The 20,129-nt window shown below is 38.7% G+C and overlaps 1 protein-coding gene across 6 annotated transcripts in view; it reads right to left on the bottom strand.

Moving 5' to 3' along the window:
• The window catches only part of TULP4 (TUB like protein 4), a 174,469-nt gene that overhangs the window by 109,681 nt on the left and 44,659 nt on the right, over positions 1–20,129 (bottom strand). For all 6 annotated transcript variants that reach the window (XM_074580501.1, XM_074580499.1, XM_074580497.1 and 3 more), the window contains one exon: positions 16,736–19,035. In XM_074580501.1, coding sequence (XP_074436602.1) covers positions 16,736–16,987 — 252 coding nt within the window. In that variant the 5' untranslated portion in view covers positions 16,988–19,035. The remainder of the gene's footprint in view (positions 1–16,735; positions 19,036–20,129) is intronic.

The raw sequence follows: 20,129 nt of genomic DNA, 5'->3' as shown, positions 1-20,129 counted from the left end.
ACTGTAGTGCCCCACGCAAAGTCCCGTCGTGTGGCAAAGGAAGAGTCAAAGCACACAATTTTCTCTTAACACTTGAATAAGGTATTGGTTCATCTAGGTAGAAAACTGGGCATCAGTGGTCTAGATAAACTGTGCTCCTCATCACTACCTGAGAGAAATGTGGTATAAAACACCAGGCTGATCCCTTGGATTGACACCCACTGCTTCCAGTGACAATGACAAGAAGTGACAGGAAATTTCAAAACAGCATCCAGATTTATTAGCTTGCTAATAACCACCCAAAAATGAATACAAATTGGTGAGCAGCCTTCCATCAATTACGTGATTGTCATGATTAGAGTTGTTCCAAAAATCCTGAAAAATAAGCCTCTTATTTTCAACTTAGACAACTATTGGCTCACAGAAATAGAAAATCTGTCTCTTCAATTTTATTTTAAGTAATTTCAACGTTTCCCCTCCCTACTTATTCCAAGTAGTGAATGAAGAAAGCAGCAGACTTTCTTTAAGCAGATATACAAATATTAAGAATGAGAGAAATGGCTTTTAAAAAAATGTATTCTAAGTGAAAAAATTCAAATACTTTAAATTTGTAAAAAAACCCAAAACAAACCAACAAATAGAAAGTTGACATTATCACCAGAATATTATGTAAAATTCTATTTTACATAAATAACATGCTCCACTAAAATCAGTGCCATCCACACAAGTATTTAAATAACCCATCTTTCACTATTAAGGAAAATTATGAAGGAATAATTCAATTTCACAAGAATGGCAGCTAAATCCATACTGACAGAAGTTACCCACGAGTGCCATAGTACAGTACAATGGAACTGTCACTGCTAAAGAATGCTTGTAAAAATAATTTGGAAAATTAGCCATCATCACATTGGACAGGGAACCCAAAAAAGCACCCTCTGCAACCACCTGGAAGTATAAAGGACATTTAAAGAGACATTTTACCCACTTTTTAAAGCCTCCTCTACAGCTTACGCGCCTTCTGTAAGGCATTTTCTGGGCTTCCGCCTCATTCTGGTAATATAAGGGCTTAAAAATGCAGCCTTAAGGGTGATTTATTTAACAGTAGCAACTATTTACTCAATAAATTTGTTCCCCACGTGTATTCAAAACTCACCTCTGCTGACATTCTAGATAAAAAGTTAACACCACAGAGTTATCATAGTAAAGAGAAAAGATAACATGTTTTCGTTGCTTTCACAACCAAAGGAATATCTTTACTCCTAAATACAACAGTTAGTTCCATTATACCCGCTTAAACCCACTGCAGATACCATGTCGGACAGATGATATAGGAGAGCTAACCTACATTAACCTACAAAACTTTGATTACTGGTGAGGATTAAAAGCTCAACTTGATTTTTCAGACTGCGGTGGTATTTGCAATACTGGTCAGGATACAGTAAGTTTGCTGACAAAGTGCCTGCATCTCTCAAGCAGTTCTGGAGTTAATTGACAGTAAGAAACTTCACTCCATGTACTATCTATCTGACTTTCTTCTAGCTTTCACACCTATCCCAAGGGAGTCACACTACCCTGTTTCAGATTCAATTAAATGCCTGTGATTCTCAGTCTTAATAATCACTGCAGCATATAAGTACATCACAGAATTTTTTTAGAACACTTTAAAAGTCAAGCTCAACAAGGCAAGTTAGATCTAACATCTCTAACATTATCATCAGCAACACTGAACTCAATTATTAAAGCCTCCCATTAACAGGAATTGTGTTATACATCCTCTCAGCACAATCTGCATCATTACAATGATTTTGAAGCTCCAAACAGGTGATTTCTAAGCAGAGGAACCAACTGAATCACTATGAGCTGGATGTAAAACACAACTAAAAATCCCCTTCCTCTGACTGCTATACACTTAAAGTCTCAAGTTTTGAAGTTAGCTATGCTGTCCATCAAGGAATCCTTCAAGATTAGCTAGATATACACCAAAAAACCACTGCATTGGTGCCCACGTGCTGTGGGGCCAAATATTACTCATGATCAAACTCTGAAGATGACTCATGAAAATTTATTTTAAAATTGGCTTGAGAAATCAGATCCCCAGAAGAATATTGAGATTAGACTGACAAGAGCAAATACTTTAAGACCAAGAAATGCTGGCTACCTGTGTAGAATTATAGTATCTGAGCATTTAATGAAAATTAATTAATTTGTCTTCACAGTTCTAAAGATAGTCAAATGGTTACTACCATTACTCAGAAAATGAGAAATACATCCTGGTTATGGTGAAAAGCTCAGAAAAAAACCAATCCTCCACATCAACATTCACCTGCCCGACCACAGGGCTTCACTTTTCTTCTTGCCCTTCACTGCATACTTAGTGATTTCCGAAACAAGTAATATAGAGCTTGTTCAGGCAACTTTCCCTCATCCACAGGTACCCCACAGGCACTGAACAGAAGAGAATTCCAAGGAGCCAAAAAAAAAAAAAAAAAAAAAAAAGAGGTAACTGAAAACTGAATCATAATATGTATGCGCCAACACATTCAAAGAAATGAACTGCTATGGTAAAACAACTGCAGGTAATGCTGACATTTCATAACTTCTGATAGCTTAATCTTTCTCTCTGATACACAATGGCTGTCTGACAAATTGCTCAAGCTTTACAAAAGAAACAGGAAAAACCTACGTGTTGCTCCTGACATCTACCATCAATCCACAAAACGATGAGCAGGACTGATATCTACTATCTACATTTAACTAGCAGCTATTAAAGTTGTCATGTCTGGTTTGGATCACTCACTACAGAGGACGAAGATATTTTGACCATATCTGATAGCTGTTTATGAATCAAGGGGAATTCAGGACCTCGGAACCACAGGTCCAAACCCAGGGCCTGGCAGAAAGTCTCATTAGAAAAGCAGCAGGCAGGCTTGCCCTCTCTCTGCCTCCTATCCCTTTCCAGGTACTTCTGCGTCTCGTATCCAGAGTCCCAAACTCCCATCCTACCCTTCGGGCTGCCCTGTTCCCCAGGGCCTGCTCATTCCCACTTCTACCTAAATTCTGAGCTCTTTCCCTGCTCTCTTGGATGCCGCTACCACTTAACATGTAATTAATTACATATTAGATCCCTACATCAAATTAGTAAAACCATCTGCTTGAATAAATGCCAGTAAAAATAATAATGGATGTTCATCACGTAAAACCATCTATTTTTCAACAGTACAATAATAACATTGGAAAGCTTACCATTTCTAGAGAGCAAGTAGAAATAATGCTAACAATTCAGGTGTTACCATTATTTGCACTAGCAATTTAAAAACAAAATTTTAATAGCAAGGCAATTCTAATACTACTTGTAGTATTAGAAAAAACTACCCAAGAAACAAGATTGCCTTTGGTATTAAAAAGCCTTCAAATTTCTGTCCTGGTGATTACAAACATAAAGACCACAAGAAACTTGCCCATAAAGACCACAAGAAGCTGCCCAAAAAACATCAAGTTTAAAATCTTTTAAGTCCATGTCTTATTATTTTCAGAGAGAAGATACACTTGCAACTAAACTTCAGTGTATTTCAGTACAGAAGTCTCATGCTCAGAAACTATCTTGAAAAATATCTCAAGTGAAATAATAAAATGCCTAGTGCACAGCAAGAATTTTCATCTTGGGTACATATATCAAAAATGTGCTTCTAGTTTAGTTTCAGCTACTAAAAGTGGGGAACTTGTAGGAAAGAAATACTGAAAGCACGTGAACAGCCATAGTAAAAGGGGACATTACTTCCTTCAAAACAAAACACCTGAATAGGCAAAATATGAGGACAGAAAACTTATTCCTTTGGTTAGTATGTGATTCATGCCTATTCACAACAGATTTGAAGAATCATTAATTAGAAAATAAGAATATTCAAAGGTCACTATGAAAATGCTATGCTCTCATTTAAAATAGTATGCCTTCTATTTGCACATTTATTGAGCTCCATATACATTTTTAGCTCAATACAGAACATTCATTTTATATTTTATGAAATTAGCTGAAAGTAAAGCATGAAACATTAGAAGACTGTATGAGGTCCCCAGATCAAGTGGTTTCGTTCCTCATTGACTTACTTTTCTGTGGAACAGAACTTTTCTATGGTTGTTTTTTTTTTTTTCCAACAGCTTTACTTACATGAATTTATTTTATCTGGCAGTATATATAACAAATCCTTTCATTTATATATATATATATATATCACAGAATCACAGAATAGTTTGGATTGGAAGGGACCTTTAAAGGTCACCTAGTCCAACCTCCCCTGCAATGAGCAGGGACATCTTCAACTAGATCAGGTTGTTCAGAGCCCCATCCAACCTGACCCTGAATTTTTCCAGGGATGATGGCACATCTACCACCTCTCTGGGCAATCTGTTCCAGTGTCTCACCACCCTCATTGTAAAAAATTTCTTCCTTAAATCTAGTCTAAATCTACCCTCTTTTAGTTTAAAACCGCTACCCCTTGTCCTATTGCTACAGGCCCTGCTAAAAAGTTTGTTCCCATCTTTCCTGTAGGCCCCCTTTAAGTACTGAAAGGCACTATAAGGTCTCCCCAGAGCCTTCTCTTCTCCAGGCTGAACAATCACAACTCTCTCAGCCTGTCCTCATAGGAGAGGTGTTCCAGACCTCTGATCATTTTTGCAACCCTCCTCTGGACCTGCTCCAAGAGGTCCATGTCTTTCCTAAGACAGGTGTGTGTGGGTCTGTGTGTGTATATATATATGTGTGTATATATATGTATGTCAAATACAACTTCTTTATCTGATGTTTTCTAGTCATATGAACAAGCTGAAGTCTTTCAAGCCTTACAAACAATTTTTGATTATTGTCACAATTATGCATCAAAGCTGCAGAAAGACCAATTAAAATAAAAATGAGTCATGTATAAAAATATTATATACATACAGCAACAAAATTACATGTATCTGTCTCAAATGGTAGTTTCAGCTCATCTGTTTTTAAAGAAGGCATCTCCCTCTCCCATCTCAGGCATAAGGTGGCTCACTTTACTTAGCCGCCGGTCAGGATCCTTGGGATGGAGAAGCACCCTACACCTGTAATTACTGGCAGCTGCTGCCAGCCATTAAACAGACTCATCTCCCTGGCCAGTGCAATCACAACCACATCTTACCTCTTCACACAGAGGGAAGTGAGCGGGAAGCTGGCTGAGGCAGGACAATTTTAACACATATCCAGTGACCACAGAGACTAGAATGGTTACCACAATTAACCCAATGAAACTCCACATCCAGTTAGGGCCTTTAATAATACATAATAACATTGTGTCAGAGTCTAATTTGAATCTGTTTAATCAGCAGATGACCTTATGGCAGCCGTAAGACATAATAACAAGGTATAATTGGTTGCATAAGTACTATGTATTAAAATGACAATATTCTTATCTAATTTGTTAGCCTCCCGGCTGGACTTGTTTCTTCTGGAGAAAGTACTTAAAGCAGGACAAATTTTATCCTTATGAACTATTCTTAATTTGAAACACTGCTTCAAAAGACTTCTGATTTCCTTCAAACAAGAACAACATATATATATATTCCAATACATATTTCTCAATAAACAAGTCTTGGTTTATGTTTTTATAACTTGCATTTTTATAACTTCTATAACTTGAATATTGCTAATATTTAAAACAGCTTATGATACAGACTTCTTTCACAAGTGGAGTGCAGGGGCTGGGTTCCCTAATTAGTAAAAGGACTACTAAATCTGAAGAAACCATTGAGGGTATTATTCTGGAAGCAGTAAGAATGCTGGAAACGCAATGAAATTTAAATGAAACATGTAGATGTTTGATGGCATTCCATGGGAAAAGAGCAATCCCTACCTTAACATCTGTGATCAATGGGGCGGGCGTCTTGTGGGCAAAAGTAGAATTGCTAAGACAACATACGTGAGAAAGCATTTATCTTACGCACTGATAAATATAACCTATGGTAACGGATCACTTTGTACAGTAATCTGTGCCTGTAACTGTAACATCACATGTTCTTCCATTTCATACACTTTATTCAGTATTGGTCCCATTTAGGTAATGAAGTATATGCCTAACTCAAGATACTACCAGAAAAAGAAGTGACAGGTACTCTCAAACTGCAGCCTTTCTTAGACACTTAGTCCTCTGCATACTTTTAAGACACCTTATTTTAAGGAACCACTTTTTGAGCATCCATTCCCTACAATAAATACAAGTCCCTCCACAGTAACAGCATTTATTAATTAACCAGGCATTTAACATTATCACTTCTGTGCAGCAACTGGAAACACAGCTTCATTGTCTGCTCCCACAACACTGCTGAACTGAGGAGCAAGATATTTGTATATTACCACGCTCAAGAAATACTTCACAGGACCAAATCAAAATTAAGGGAAGGGAAAGAATAAGGAATAGGATCCCTTTTCCTTATGATAATCCTAACCCAAAGGCCTGCTTGTATCCCTTATAAACTGAGCTCTCTACTATGCAATCAACACTCCTTTTACCAACAGCAGAGCATCAGAAAGCTGTCTCACTGTATCCTCAAACCAGCCTTTTGGGATATCTTCACATGTACATAGTACACGTAAAGCTACCCTTTAAAGATAAGGTCATTCCTCGAGAAAGGTCCTCATTAAGGGTAGCTAGAAATTACAAACATATCTTTGGTTTTAGTATTTCATAATTGAATAATCAAGCCTATCTACGTCTCCTTCCCACCTTTTTTTCCACTGAGTTAATTCTCTGTTGTGTCTCTACCTGAATAGCGACCTGAATAGCGACCCTTTGGTGGAATCAGATTTTCTGTGAAACTCAACTTCCTCTAGCTGTTTTCAGGTTAAAGGTTTTAGAGCTGTCTCTTCCCTGAGTGGAAGAAAACACTGTCTGTCTTTTTTCCATCTTACTCAGATGACGGCTTTCTTCTTCAATGGGCTGAAACATTCCCTCTTTCTCAACTTCTCCAACGCCTCTTGAAGGTCCTTATGCTTGACCCCCTCTCCAGAACACTACTCAAGACATTAACTTCAGGAGGTCACCATGCTGCTGGCCATTATCCTCTCTGGAAACTACATCTGTGGAATTGATTGCTGCCTTCTGCTGACTGTCAGTGAATACCAGATCCTCCACACATTTGCTCAGCTTCACAGAAGCCAGTGTCATTCTCAGCTTGGACAACATTTCTGAGACTGGCTTTACTACAGCCACACCTGACTCCTGCACATATACAGGTACGTGTACACACCTATCCTAGGTGGTGATGATCTGCTCCTACAGACTTGTTCACAGTTCTGCCTCGTCTGTCCTCAATGAAACAGTTACTTGCTGTTTTCTCATTTTACACCCAGATGAGCCAAGTCAGTAATTAGGGCACTGCTACCTTATGATACAATTTCCTCCAGAAGTCAGATGGAGAAAACTGACTACATTTAGCCTTTTTTTTATTACTTTGTTTTAAGCAGGGCTACAGATTTCTAAATCTTGCATCAGAATTATGCTCTGCAGCTTCTTCTAGAACTTCTTACCAAGAGGTGTGGCTAGTTCCATGTAAGCAGTTTCTTCTCCTTTTCAGCTTAGTGACTATTTTCCTTCCCGAATTCTGCTCCTCTTGTGAAGTTACCCTCACATCCAAGAGCTTTGACTTTCATCTGCATTTTAATTATCTCTGCCTGTAATTCCTCATGAGGATTTTGACTATGCTTTCCAACTACTTGACTACTTGGAATATCATCTGGATTCATCCTCAGAAAAAATGTTCTCTGCCTCCTCTAGCACATCAGTTTGTTCTCTCATTTTAGCCAAACTTGAATGGCTTCTCTCTTCTGCATATTTAGCACTGCCTGCCTGTCTGCCTTCAAGAGTCATGTTTTTTGATATTGCTCCACCAGTTTAGGTACAAAGGATTTCACCTAGACTTACAAACAGATTTCACAGAATCACAGAATGGTTGGTGTTGGAAGGAACGTCAGGAAGGTCCAAGGATCCCTGCTCAAGCAGGGACACAGAGCCAATTGCCCAGGACTGTGTTCAGATGGCTTTTGAATATTTCCAAGGTTGGAGACTCCACAACCTCTCTGGGCAACCTGAGCCAGTTGCCCTCACAGTGAAATAGTGTTTCCTGATGTTCATAGGGAACCTCCTGTAGTTTAGTTTGTGCCCAGTCTGTCACTGGGACTACTGAAAAGAGCCTGGTTCCATCTTCTTTGCACCCTCCCTCCAGGCATTTATATACATTATTAAGATCCTTCTCTTCAGGCTGAACAGCTGCGGCTCTCTCTCACTCTCCTCAAACCAGGACAGTGTGAGGTGCTTCACTCCCTTCATCATCCTTGTGTCCTTTCATTGAACTCTCTCCAGTATGTCCATGTCTCTCTCGTACTGGGGAGCCGCCCAGAACTGGACACAGTCCTCCAGATGTGGCTTCAGCAGTGCTATGCGGAGGAGAAGGATCATCTCCCTCAACCTGCTGGCAATAATTCTCCTAATGTAGCTGAGGACACCATTTGCATTCTTTGTCATGGCACATTGCTCACTCATGTTCAACTTGGCATCCACCAGGACCCCCAGGTCCTTTTCTGCAAAGATGCTGCCTAGCTGGGTGGCCCCCAGGTGCATCGGGTTCTTCCTCCCCAGATGCTGGTACTTCTAGTTGAAGCTCATGAGGTTCTTGTCAGCCCATTTCTCCAGTCTGTCAAGGTCCTTCTGGATGGCAGCATGACCCTCTGGCATATCAGCCACTCCTCTCAGTTTGGTGTCATCTGCAGACTGGCAGAGGGTAAACTCTGCCCCATCATCCAGATTGTTAAAGAAGATGTCAAACAGGACTAGACACAGTATTGATCCCTGGGGTACACCACTTGTGTACCTCGCCTAGACTTTGTGCCACTGATCACCGCCCTCTGGGTCCAGCCATTCAGCCACTTTTTGATGCACCTTCTCTGTCTGCTTATCCAGCTTGTACCATCAACAGCTTGTCTACGAGAATCTTACATGAGACAGTGTTGCCAGTTGTCTGCAGAGAACAACCAAAATTGCCAAATCAGGCTCCACCAACACACATCTTCCATCAACCTGAGAACCCTGCTGTGGTGCGAACTTCTTCCTCAGAGTGTCCTTTTGAATAGCAGAATAAATCCACTGTACCTTGCAGTTTCATGAAATTCTGACAAGGCTAAACAAAGATGTATTTTCTTCATTAGTAAAGTCATCTACATACATTTCATTTCCTTAAAATGTAAAAAGAATTGATGAATATACAAGGATACTATTTTCCAATATGCTAATCTGTCAAACAATTCCAGAACTGTAACGCCACAGTTCTATTTTGAAAACTTAAAACCAGCACTTCTTTTTGAAAATTCATCAAAATTTCACCAGTTCAATTTCATTTTCATTAATTCCTGTAATATTTTCGTTATACAAGTGGATTACTTCCCTTTAAAGAAGCTCCTAATGCAAAGGGAATACGAAGAACTCCCTCAGAAGTTCATACATGTTCATAAAAGATTGCTATCAGAGCAGAGAGACTGGTTGCCCAAGGACAAGTGCCTATAAAACTTCTTTTGTCTGTCCTACTACATTCTAGCTATACTTGACAAGCAATTACTTGGTGCTCTATGTTCAATTATATTGTGAAATGTTTATGGTTTGTAATGGGTGTCTTATCTGTTCAGACTATCTGTAATTTGATAAATTCCTCTGGGAACTGTTTAAAGCAAGGCAGTGTCTTTAATGATTATTATGTCTCAGAAATGCTATCATAAAACCTGATTTCCCCACTATTCAGATGCTCGGTTTGTATGTATGTGTACACAAGGCCTTCAGAATTACATATTGAGTTATGACCTTCCTTTACTCAGAAGGTGCTCCTACTCCAAGCTTAGGTATCAACTGTCAGTAGTCATCTCACCTATTCACTACATCTATAGGTCCTCACCATTAAACTTTCGTTAAAGAAAATGCATTTATTTTCCTTGAACACTCAAACTATGATGGCAAAAAATCGTTCCTATCCAGAGCAATAGTGTACCTTCACCCTAATTCAAAAGGCAAGAGATGCCTCTTGGACATATTATTATCTTGAAATACGCATGTTGTTATCTTTCACAATTTAACATGAGTAAAAACTTAGCTTTTCATTTGTGATAAAGGTGAGTTTGATTCCATTTCAAACTTTTTTGAGTAGAATTATCTAACAATAAGACTGTAGTCACCTGTTATGGCACAGTAAAATGTTGACATTGATGACCCACTTACAAATATAATTAGTTTCTGTTTAAAAGCTGACAATACTGTTTTCATGTCATATATTCATTTTTTACCTGGCCTTGAGGGATGATTTTCTAGATGCTTATTAAAACGAAACAGAAAAACTGTAATTTAAAGTTCTCCTGAGCAGATGACCTATCCTTTGCGGGAAACACACTGTGTATGCATGACTGTAGCAGACAAATCAATGCAGCGTTACCAACCCACGTTACTTGACTACAGCTGTAGCAACATTGGATGGTTTGCTTCAAAGCCACATAACTGCTTAAGAACAAATATGATGCTGTACCTTAGTAAGAGGAGAGTGCACTGAGCAGGCAACCTACCCTGAACTCACAGAGAGCTCACAGAGCAGCTGGGATTCTGAGGCAATTGAGAAAGACAGACAGACAGAAAGGGCCAAATATTTGTGGAAGCAGAAGCTGAGTGCGGCTGGAAAAAACAATATCACCAAGCAAAGATAAAAGACACTTTGAAAACGGTCACACTTCTTAGAGGGAAGAAACTATACAGAAGGTGTACCGGTACAGTTCAGGTCATACCTTGGGGTTTGCAAACTGATATAGGGCACAGAAATGGGAAGCAGCAGGACTGCTGTTTGTCACTTAAGGGAAGAAAATCAATCCCTTCCAACTTCCAGCTCCATTTATTTTCTTTGCTAACTCTCTTAAGCAAAGGCTATGAAAGACACTTCTTGCATACCACACAGCATATTTAAGCTTCATCAGAAGTTTAAAAGATTGGTATGAAAAAGATTAACAAAGAGGTTTAAAATGTATTTTGGCTCATTCAATACTTGTTTTAAGAAATTAAAGCATTCAAGCACCAAGCGCAGAGTAGACAGTTCAAGAAGGTCTAACAAGAAGCCTGCATGAAATCCCAATGTGTTTGTCCTTTCTGAAAATAAGTAATCAGAAAAGCCTGGCAATACTAGTCCCAATAGAAATTTAACAGAGACTGCCCGGTCAGGCGCAGGACCTAGTCTCCTACAAGTCACTTCCCACAGAAGCACTAATTCTGCCTCTCTCGGCAGCACTATTTTTCTGTAGCCATAATAGTTTAAGGACAGAGGAAGGGCATGGTTTGTAGACAGTTTTAGCGTGGTATCAGCTAGCAGCATTGTAAAAACTAGGCAAACATTCATAAATACAGGTTCTTCTTCAAAACCTTGTATGCCCAAAAGCTTGTCTGTCTTTTCCAATTATACTAGCTTGCTTTAACAAAACGATAATACTTCTGCCGACAAACCTTGTCCTGTCTTCTGCATGCAGTGCCACAAAAGCAGGAGAGATCTGCAGTACCACTGCAGTTTACATCAGTGTATGTCTTGTACCACTGAGGCTTCTATAGCCCAAAGGCATCATTATGGTATCTCTCTACCTCAAGATTTCTTAAGTGTTCACCAGTAACAACTGTTCCAGCCATTCCTGAAGGCAACAGTTGATACAAGGTACCCATGCTGTCAAGACTCACATGCTAACTTGTTTTTTCTGTCCAGGAATTATAATTAAAAAAATCACACTTAAGGTTCAAATGACAGTTACAATTAAAACAGACAAAGTTGGGGTTTTTTTAAAAAGAAAGCTTTCTATATTTTTCCTGTATTCTTACCAGTAACACTACAAACCAAAAAACACTATTGAAAATGTTTGTTTGTTTAAAATTTATTTCCTATGGAAGCAATAGACTTCTGGAAAGAATCTGCTTTGCCAGAATTGCTCAGAACTTTCACATACAAGCTCAGAATGTTGGACAGAATAAAGAATAGCTTTCTTTTTAAAACGGGAAAAACTATTGGTAACCTCCTTCTACTCTAAAACAAAACCAAACCCAAGAACTGCACAGAGACTTCCATAACTAATATAGTATGAAAAGCAACATATATTGAATATTTTTAAAAGACAGCATTCCTTTGAAAAGCTGTAACTAAAAATAATTCATTTGACAGTCCATCTGAGAGACGTTTACATCCCTATCTACTTCTAAATACTGTGCTAAACAAAACAGGGTGGGTTTTGCAGCTGGAGTCAAGCACTTAGGACACTCAAATAATTACAAATGTAAAAAAAATGAGTAATTTATGTTTACAGGAAAAAATGCTATGCATACTCAATAATGTATTCAGCATGTTACTTAATTCACTGCATCAGAATTTGCATACTCTTGCACTACTTTTTAATGCTTCAGTCCAGCAATTACCATACTGAATCATATTAAATATATCAAAGATGTCTTTTTAGTTAGCACAATTAAAAGAAAAATATGCACCTGCAAAACATTATTTTAAACAATGATAATTTAAGAAACATTAAGTGCCATAGAAACTGTTACCATCTTAATACTAGACACAACAGAACTCATTAAAAGAAATACCTACAGCAGCACCATCCAACCAATATGATTTGCAGACATCCTGTAAATCCTTCACTGGAAGGGAAGATCCCTGTAAGGCTACTGAAACCCACTGAGGATAAGTTTGTGCTTTTTTTCTGATTATCTATCACAGATCCCCCTGAAAATCTCTCCCCAGAAACCTCAGGATGGACCAGAAGCTGAAAGTCACTGTCTCTGTAGTCATATTTAAAAAAAAAAAATAAAAAAATTTCAAACTGGCATGCTTCAGGGCCTACTAGTCACACTGGGTGAAACCCTGACCTTGCTGAAGTGACCAGATATTTTTGATTTCATCCTTAATTTATCACAGAAATAATAAGAGTCATAAAAGGAATGCGCTCAATTACTTTTCTAACACTGTTTCCCAGTGCAGCCAAGGAAAGTCGAGTTAGGTCAAAATCAGAGACTTCTAAATTTCACTCTAATTTCTGCACAGCATTGCATTTACACGTGCAGGGGAGAGGAAGGTATTTTAGGCCACCACATCCTCTCTGCTCCCTGGCTGTTGATTCACAACATTGTGGCACAGTGGCATATCCTCCTGCCTTCTACCCTTTCTGCCAGACTTACAAAAGAAACCCACCGAGTACCAGCCTCCATCAGTTTGTTCTCCCAGACCAAGGGAAATGCTCCAAAGCAAAACTAAACCACGTGTCTGCAGTCATTCACATCTGCTCCATCCACTACCTACCCTCACAGAGACACCTCCCATCCCATGGTTAGAGATGCAACGTGTTCCTAATACACGTGAAATATGTCGCAGCTGCACAACTGCTGCACAACACACATTTCCCCTTTCTTCTGCATCAAAGTTGCTTCTCCCCCTTTAAATTTTAATTTTTAGAATGCTGAGCCTTAAGTAAATAAGATTGAGGGCCATAAACTCAATGCCAAAGTTAAAAAACAGATCTATCACAAAATGCAATATTTTCACTTCTTGCCATAGAATAAATGGAATAGGCTTATTTTAATCCCTGTCATTCTCCTTAGAAACTACAAAAAAATGAGGTTGTTAATTAAAATAATATGGCAGCCACTTCTTAGTTGCAAACTCTAAAAACCAACCTTGAAGCAATTGTAAAACCTCAAGCAGGGCTCATACTACAAGGCATTTCATTCTCAATTACTGTTCAATGTGATGAGTCATGCAAGTCCACCACTGTAATACGTGTGTCAGTAACTCAGTCCTGGGGATTCCTCATTCTTATTTGTTCTGATATGCTACAGGCTTGCTATTACAGTCAAAAAAAGGTTTCAGTGAATCTCTTCAGCAATCATAAAAACATCACAAAAATACATCACCAGCATCCACCTTCATGACCCACTTAAAAATAGTCTCACGTTCTTGCCAAAAGCACAGCACTGCCGCATTACCTCTTCCAGATTTTCATCCTAAAACTGAAATACAACGTACCGCTCTGCCCACAGCATATTGCTATTTATACCCCAAATGGAAAGTATTTAGCTTTTGTATTTTCACCTCTTCACTCTGCTCATTACAGCATTTCACACTTTATAATTAAATGCATACTAATATTAAAGCAGCAATGTATGTCAGAAAAGCAATAAACTTGACTTGTCACATTAGTGTTATCCCAGAGAAAAATATGTAGAGGTATAAATCACTATTTCTGGGAACAAGACAACACAATACAATCCCAGAATTGGTCAGTGAAACACACAGGCTCTTAAAGTTTTAAGTCAATCACATCCCTTTGGGCATATTCTGCACAACAAATGTAGCTTTAATCAGACACGTATACCAGGATATGCTTGCAAAATTAGCATTTTCCATTATGTAAGGGGGTACACAGAAGAGACAAGGTTGTTGTTGGCTTGCTTTTTAACATGAGAATGGGAAAAACAAAACATTTACAACTTCTTATGCAAATATTAGCAATAAGCAGTGCTGTTCAACGTTTTCTTTCAAGTAATCTTTCAACAGACAGATTTAGAAGAAAAGGCGTTTTCTAAAGAAAATTTCTTGTTGTCCATTCAACTATACACCTTTAACAACTAAAAAAATGCTATATTACAGTTTCATTCCTACCAAAATCAGCAGGATTTTCCTATAAAAGCATAACATCCAGTAAGCCTGGTGAAGAGTGTTGTATAACACATCACCTTGTAAAGATGAAAGTTCATCTACACTGATGCTCAAAACCACTTTCCAGTGGGAAAATCTGACAGCAGCCACAGACTCATCACAGAAAGCTAGTTGCACTAAAGCCACTTCTCTTCTTCCTTCAGTACCACACATTTTTGATCGCACCATACCAGTTCTGTAGTGCCATTCAGAGAAATGAATTGGTAGCCTCTATTCTGGTCATTCACACATTTTCTGTTACCAGGAAGATTAGTTACAGAAACACAATTCTTTATTAATGACAAGCTTGACCCAGCACATTTTAAGTGCCCAAATGAAAAAAAAAAGGAACAGAATATTTTCATTTCAGAGTCTCTCCTGTGCCAATCACTCTTAGGTGAAAGGATGCCCAAACAGCACAGCTCAATCCACACAGCAACAATGCAGTGACACAGAAAGATAATCTAATGGCCAACTGAGTAAACAGAGCAAAACTAGCCAAAACCAAAAGGCAGCATGCACATCAGCATCTTCTCCACTTAACAGGCACATACTTAAACCTAGTTTTGTATTTTCACATTCTGCAACAAGACTTCACATTCCCATAAACAGCACTTCCCTCCATTGTTTCCAAGACACATATTATGCAAAAGGAGAAAAACAGGTGCCCAGGTTCAAGAAAAAGTTAGAGAAAAAAATATGAAGAAATGAAAAGTGATCATTTTATCATACATTTCAAACATACAATGCAATTTGCAATTGAAAATTATACTGACAACTAGAGATGGCTCAAAACAAAATGCTGGATTCAAACATCATTCTTCCCTTTGGGAAAAGGTGGCTGTAATTTTTTGAATGAACCTGATACAAATACATACATGTCTATAAATATAAAAATCTATATAATTTACAAAACACCCACACACCTGCATACAGACAAAATGCATGGAAGCAATTATTTAAGACTAAATATTTATTCCCTGATCCTTTTTTTTTTTTTTTTTCTTAAAAAGAGGACTATTAAAGTTATTAAAAACCACCCACCTCTAATCTTTGGTGCAGCTTATCTTAAAAGGACAACATATATTAGAGTCCAACGAGTAAGTAGCACAAAAGACATTGTATCTTTGGTTTTAATTTCAGCACATACAATGTCATTCTACTCACTAACCTACAAGCAAACCTTTAATTTGGGCAGATTCTTTTCAAAGAGCACATCCAAACACAGCCTAACTAAAATGCAGAAACAAACTAAGTTCTCCCACCTGTTCAAGACACTCTGTATGCTACTGGGCATCATCGGCACTTTCCATGAAGCATTATACAGAGAAAAAAAGAGGTGCCAGGACAATGGTAAAGCACAGCTGAAATATCAGCTTTTACCAACAGATTTATCCCTTTCAGAAAAAATAAATGGAAAAGTTTTTGTGTCGCTGTAGTCAGGACAATGCCTTGCACTCTGAAGTTACAGTATTTTACTGCAGGGCATCTTAACATTTTTCTGAGAAGTACCACTTGCCCCTTTTTCTAGCAAAATTAAGTTTTTCTAGAGATGATGGCTATCCCTTGCCACAGGCCATTCCAGTTTGCAGCTTCTGAAAAACTGTCAGTCTTCAACTGAGTTCCTCTCCCACTCCCCTGTCTTTCCATTAGTCTTCCAAGCCAGACTTTTAATACTGGTAAAAGCTGTCAACCATCACAATTTTTAACACCTTTAACACGCATTTATTGAATTTGCCTGGAATCTGGGAGGGGCTGGGGAATGAAGGAGAAAATAGGCCAAACCAAAACCAGACCCACTTCCAGAGAACCTCTCCACCATCAGCCTCATGTGCTCGAATTTACTAGAAAGATTCAGACAGATCCCAATCACATTTGGATTAGTCCTAAGCCTCCTTCATACTGCCCTGTGGAATTTCAAGCAGAAATACTAACAAAAAAGCTGCTATTGTTTCCTTTAAAGTGTAACACACATTTTGCTTACCTCACTGTTGTGGCCCCTCAAATTGAAGTTGATTCTCTGAGGGGTGTTCCGGTCCCTCCTGCAATGGCTGGAAGTAAAAGTGACGCCTACAACTCCTCTGCCATTGCCTGTTGCCAACCAGCCTTCCTCATAGTACCGCCTCCTGCACACCGGTTTCTCCTTCTCACTTTTGGGGACTCTCCCTTTCCAGGAGAGGCAGAGGATGTTGGAATCGCTGCAAAGAACAGGCCCATGTTCCACTGCTGCATACATGCTTTTTAAATATTTTATTTTTTGACATAAGAAAGTAATATGTCTAGTGCACAAAATTTAAATCAATTTTTTTTTTTTTTAATTGATAAGACTGACCTGGGATAGATCATTGAAAGGGAGGAGGATGGGGTCAGTGTTTATAAATATCCACCAAATGCATAGTGAAAAATTCCTCTATAAAAGATGATGGCAGTTGGCTAAGAAAAAGTAACACTTAAAAAAAAATTCACGTTCATTTTTGTTTTTGAGTCTGTAGAGTGAGGGTGCACTTATCCTTTGGAGAAACAGCTACTTCATAAGAGGCGCTCAAGAAATGGTTAAGTCATCTTTTTGCTCAACTTGGTATAATCTTTATACAGCCTGAGATTCCAGTTTAGCGTAATGCAATTCCAGAGACAAAGAGTTGCAAATGTGTAGGTTTCAAGTAACTTAAGGCTTTTAAGATTTCCTCCAGTCAGATTTTCTTCAAAAGTTCAGTTGCAGAAATTTAAACACACGCACATACATATATATGTATATATATGACATTCATCTTTTCCAAGCTGCCCTCTGGCATATCTTTTCCATCTGATGTATTTCTGCTGCTAAAGCTGAAAGAGATTGCATAAAGGGAAAAAAAGGCACACAAACCGTGCGAAACAGACCCGAACTTGTGCAGGCACTGGTGTGCCAGGCCAGTTGGGAAATCCCTCTTGGTACTGAACCATTCGTTGGACTCAAAAGTTTTTGCAATCCAAAGCCAATCCAATTTTCATTGCAGCACTTTTTTTCCACCAGAGACCCAACACAGCCTGAACCGTTTATCACGCTATCTTGCCTGCTTTCCCACTTTTTGCTGCCACACACGAATGAAAAAGAAACCCCCTCTTCATTTATAGCAGAATCAAAAATGCTCTAAAGCTTTTGGCTTTCAAAGCAGATAAGTTTGCCTCAGGTGAACCATGAAGTTCTCTCTCCTCCGAAACAGGCTAAAATGTCAAGCTGTTTTTCCTTTACTTTTCCCTTTTTTCTGCTACAAGGAATCACAGGCTTTTCATCCTACCGTAAAAAACAAATGCCAGAATTAAAGCACATCAAATAAGCACTCTTTCAAAATCTTCTAAAATTCAAGGAAGGAAGAAATATAATCATCTAAAAAAGAAAGAGAAGCAGCATTAAAAATCTGACTTCCTGGGTTCACTATTTCTCTAGGTATTTTCCTTGCTTGTTTGATCGGATCTTTCCTTCTTGATGCTTGTCTACAGCACAGATTCATAGTTCCAGACACAACATTTGCAGCTGTACAAGAAGGAAACATATGAAGTATTCCAATTGTTTTATTTGAATAACATTTATGAGCTCAATTAATTAGTATTTATACCACACTAAGTGAAAAGAGGAAAAAGGAGAGGGAGAAAGAATATGCAAGTTTGATGACCTGCTTAACTCAAGAAGGACGACGAGGTTTGCTCAGTTCAATGCCCAGACTTGTCCCATAGTTCCTCAACTTATTTACTTCCAGTCATCATTACTGAACATATGGTCACGATTTATTAGTCCATTCACAATCTATTGAGCCCAAAGCAAAACGTGCCAAAGACCACACATTATTCCTCTGCGATAACAAAATCAGTTTCCTCTACCCCCTGTATTCTTCTGTTTCCCTCACAGCTATTGATTTAGATTGTGGAGGTATTTATTAGGCTTTTTCTGTGCAGTGGGTGTTTTTTCTTCCTCTTCTTGCAAACTTTTTTCACCCGTGAAGACCATGTGGAAAGTTGAACATTACTGGCAGGTGTCTTTCCATGGGTTACTGATTCCTGTGCTGTAAAGGTGCTCCATCTGGTTCTCGAATTAATTTTCATCAATTGCAAAGCTCTCAGGAATATGCAAGAATAAGTCTATGTGATGACAAAAACATGTGCGTTTTCATGTACATGCAGTGCACACACCAGCTCACTCAATCTGGTACTCAGAGCTGCATCTGCCTCTTCAGTTTAGCTTTCAGTTTAGGTAACTTTGTAAGACGCCCGTCATTCAAAGCTTGAAATCCATGGATTCTTCCAACTCTGCAAGACAAAGCACACACACATACAAAAAAAGAAAAAAGTTAATAAAATAAGCCACAAAACAACTTAAAGATATAAGGACTACTGTTACAGTAATCAAAGCATTATGATTCAGGATTTTACACTGGACTCCTATAAAATATCTATACTATATATAGATACACACAATATTCAGACACACGCACATACGTATTTGATACACACACCAATATAAACTACAAGATTTTCTTTTTCACTTCCAGAGTTCTCCAAACTTTTCACAACTGACATGTATAACTAATGAAACGTATCCAGGAAGGATACATTATGGAGGGAAAAAAAAAGGAACTTTTTGGCCACAGTTGCTGGGCCAAGCTCTTGAAAGATTCCACAACTTTGGAGTGATGGTAGGGAAGGGAGGTCTCGGTGACAGAGCAGACACAGAGGGAGACCCCAAGGCACACAAACAGAATCACCGAATGGCTGAGACAGCATACGACCTCTGGACATTATCTGGTCCAACCACCCTGCTGAAACAGGGTCACCTAGAACAGTTGCCCAGGACTGTATCCATGGGACTTTTGAATATTTCCAAGGATGGAGACTCCACAACCTCTTTGGGCAACCTGTCCCAGTGCTTGGTCACCCTCACAGTAAAAAAGTGATTCCTGATGTTCACAGGGAACCTCCTGTGTGTGTGCTCGTGCCCGTTACCTCTGGTCCTGTCACTAGGCACCACAGTAAAGAGCCTGGCCCCCTCATCTTCATTCTCTCCCATCAAGTGTTTATGCACATTGAAAAGATCTCCCTGAGCCTTTTCTTCTCCAGGCTGAACATTCCCAGCTCTCTCAGACTTTCCTCATATGAAAGATGCTCCAAACCATAGAAGTACAGTACTAAACTTAGTCTCAAAGAAGACTGAGAAGGACTCCTCCAGGGCTTAAATTACTGCTTTAAAGAGATCTAAGGTACTCCAAAATTAAAGCTTGGAAGTTTGAATCAATACAGATGAATTTTAAAGACTACCCAAATACCGCATAAGTCTCCACTTGAAAAAGGGAGAAAAAATGACTCAAATTCTGTTATATACAGAAAAATGTAAATAGAGTAGAAGA

Source organism: Larus michahellis, chromosome 3 (genome assembly GCF_964199755.1).
Source record: "Larus michahellis chromosome 3, bLarMic1.1, whole genome shotgun sequence".
Classification (NCBI taxonomy): domain Eukaryota; kingdom Metazoa; phylum Chordata; class Aves; order Charadriiformes; family Laridae; genus Larus; species Larus michahellis.
This window is presented reverse-complemented; position numbering and strand designations above follow the sequence as displayed.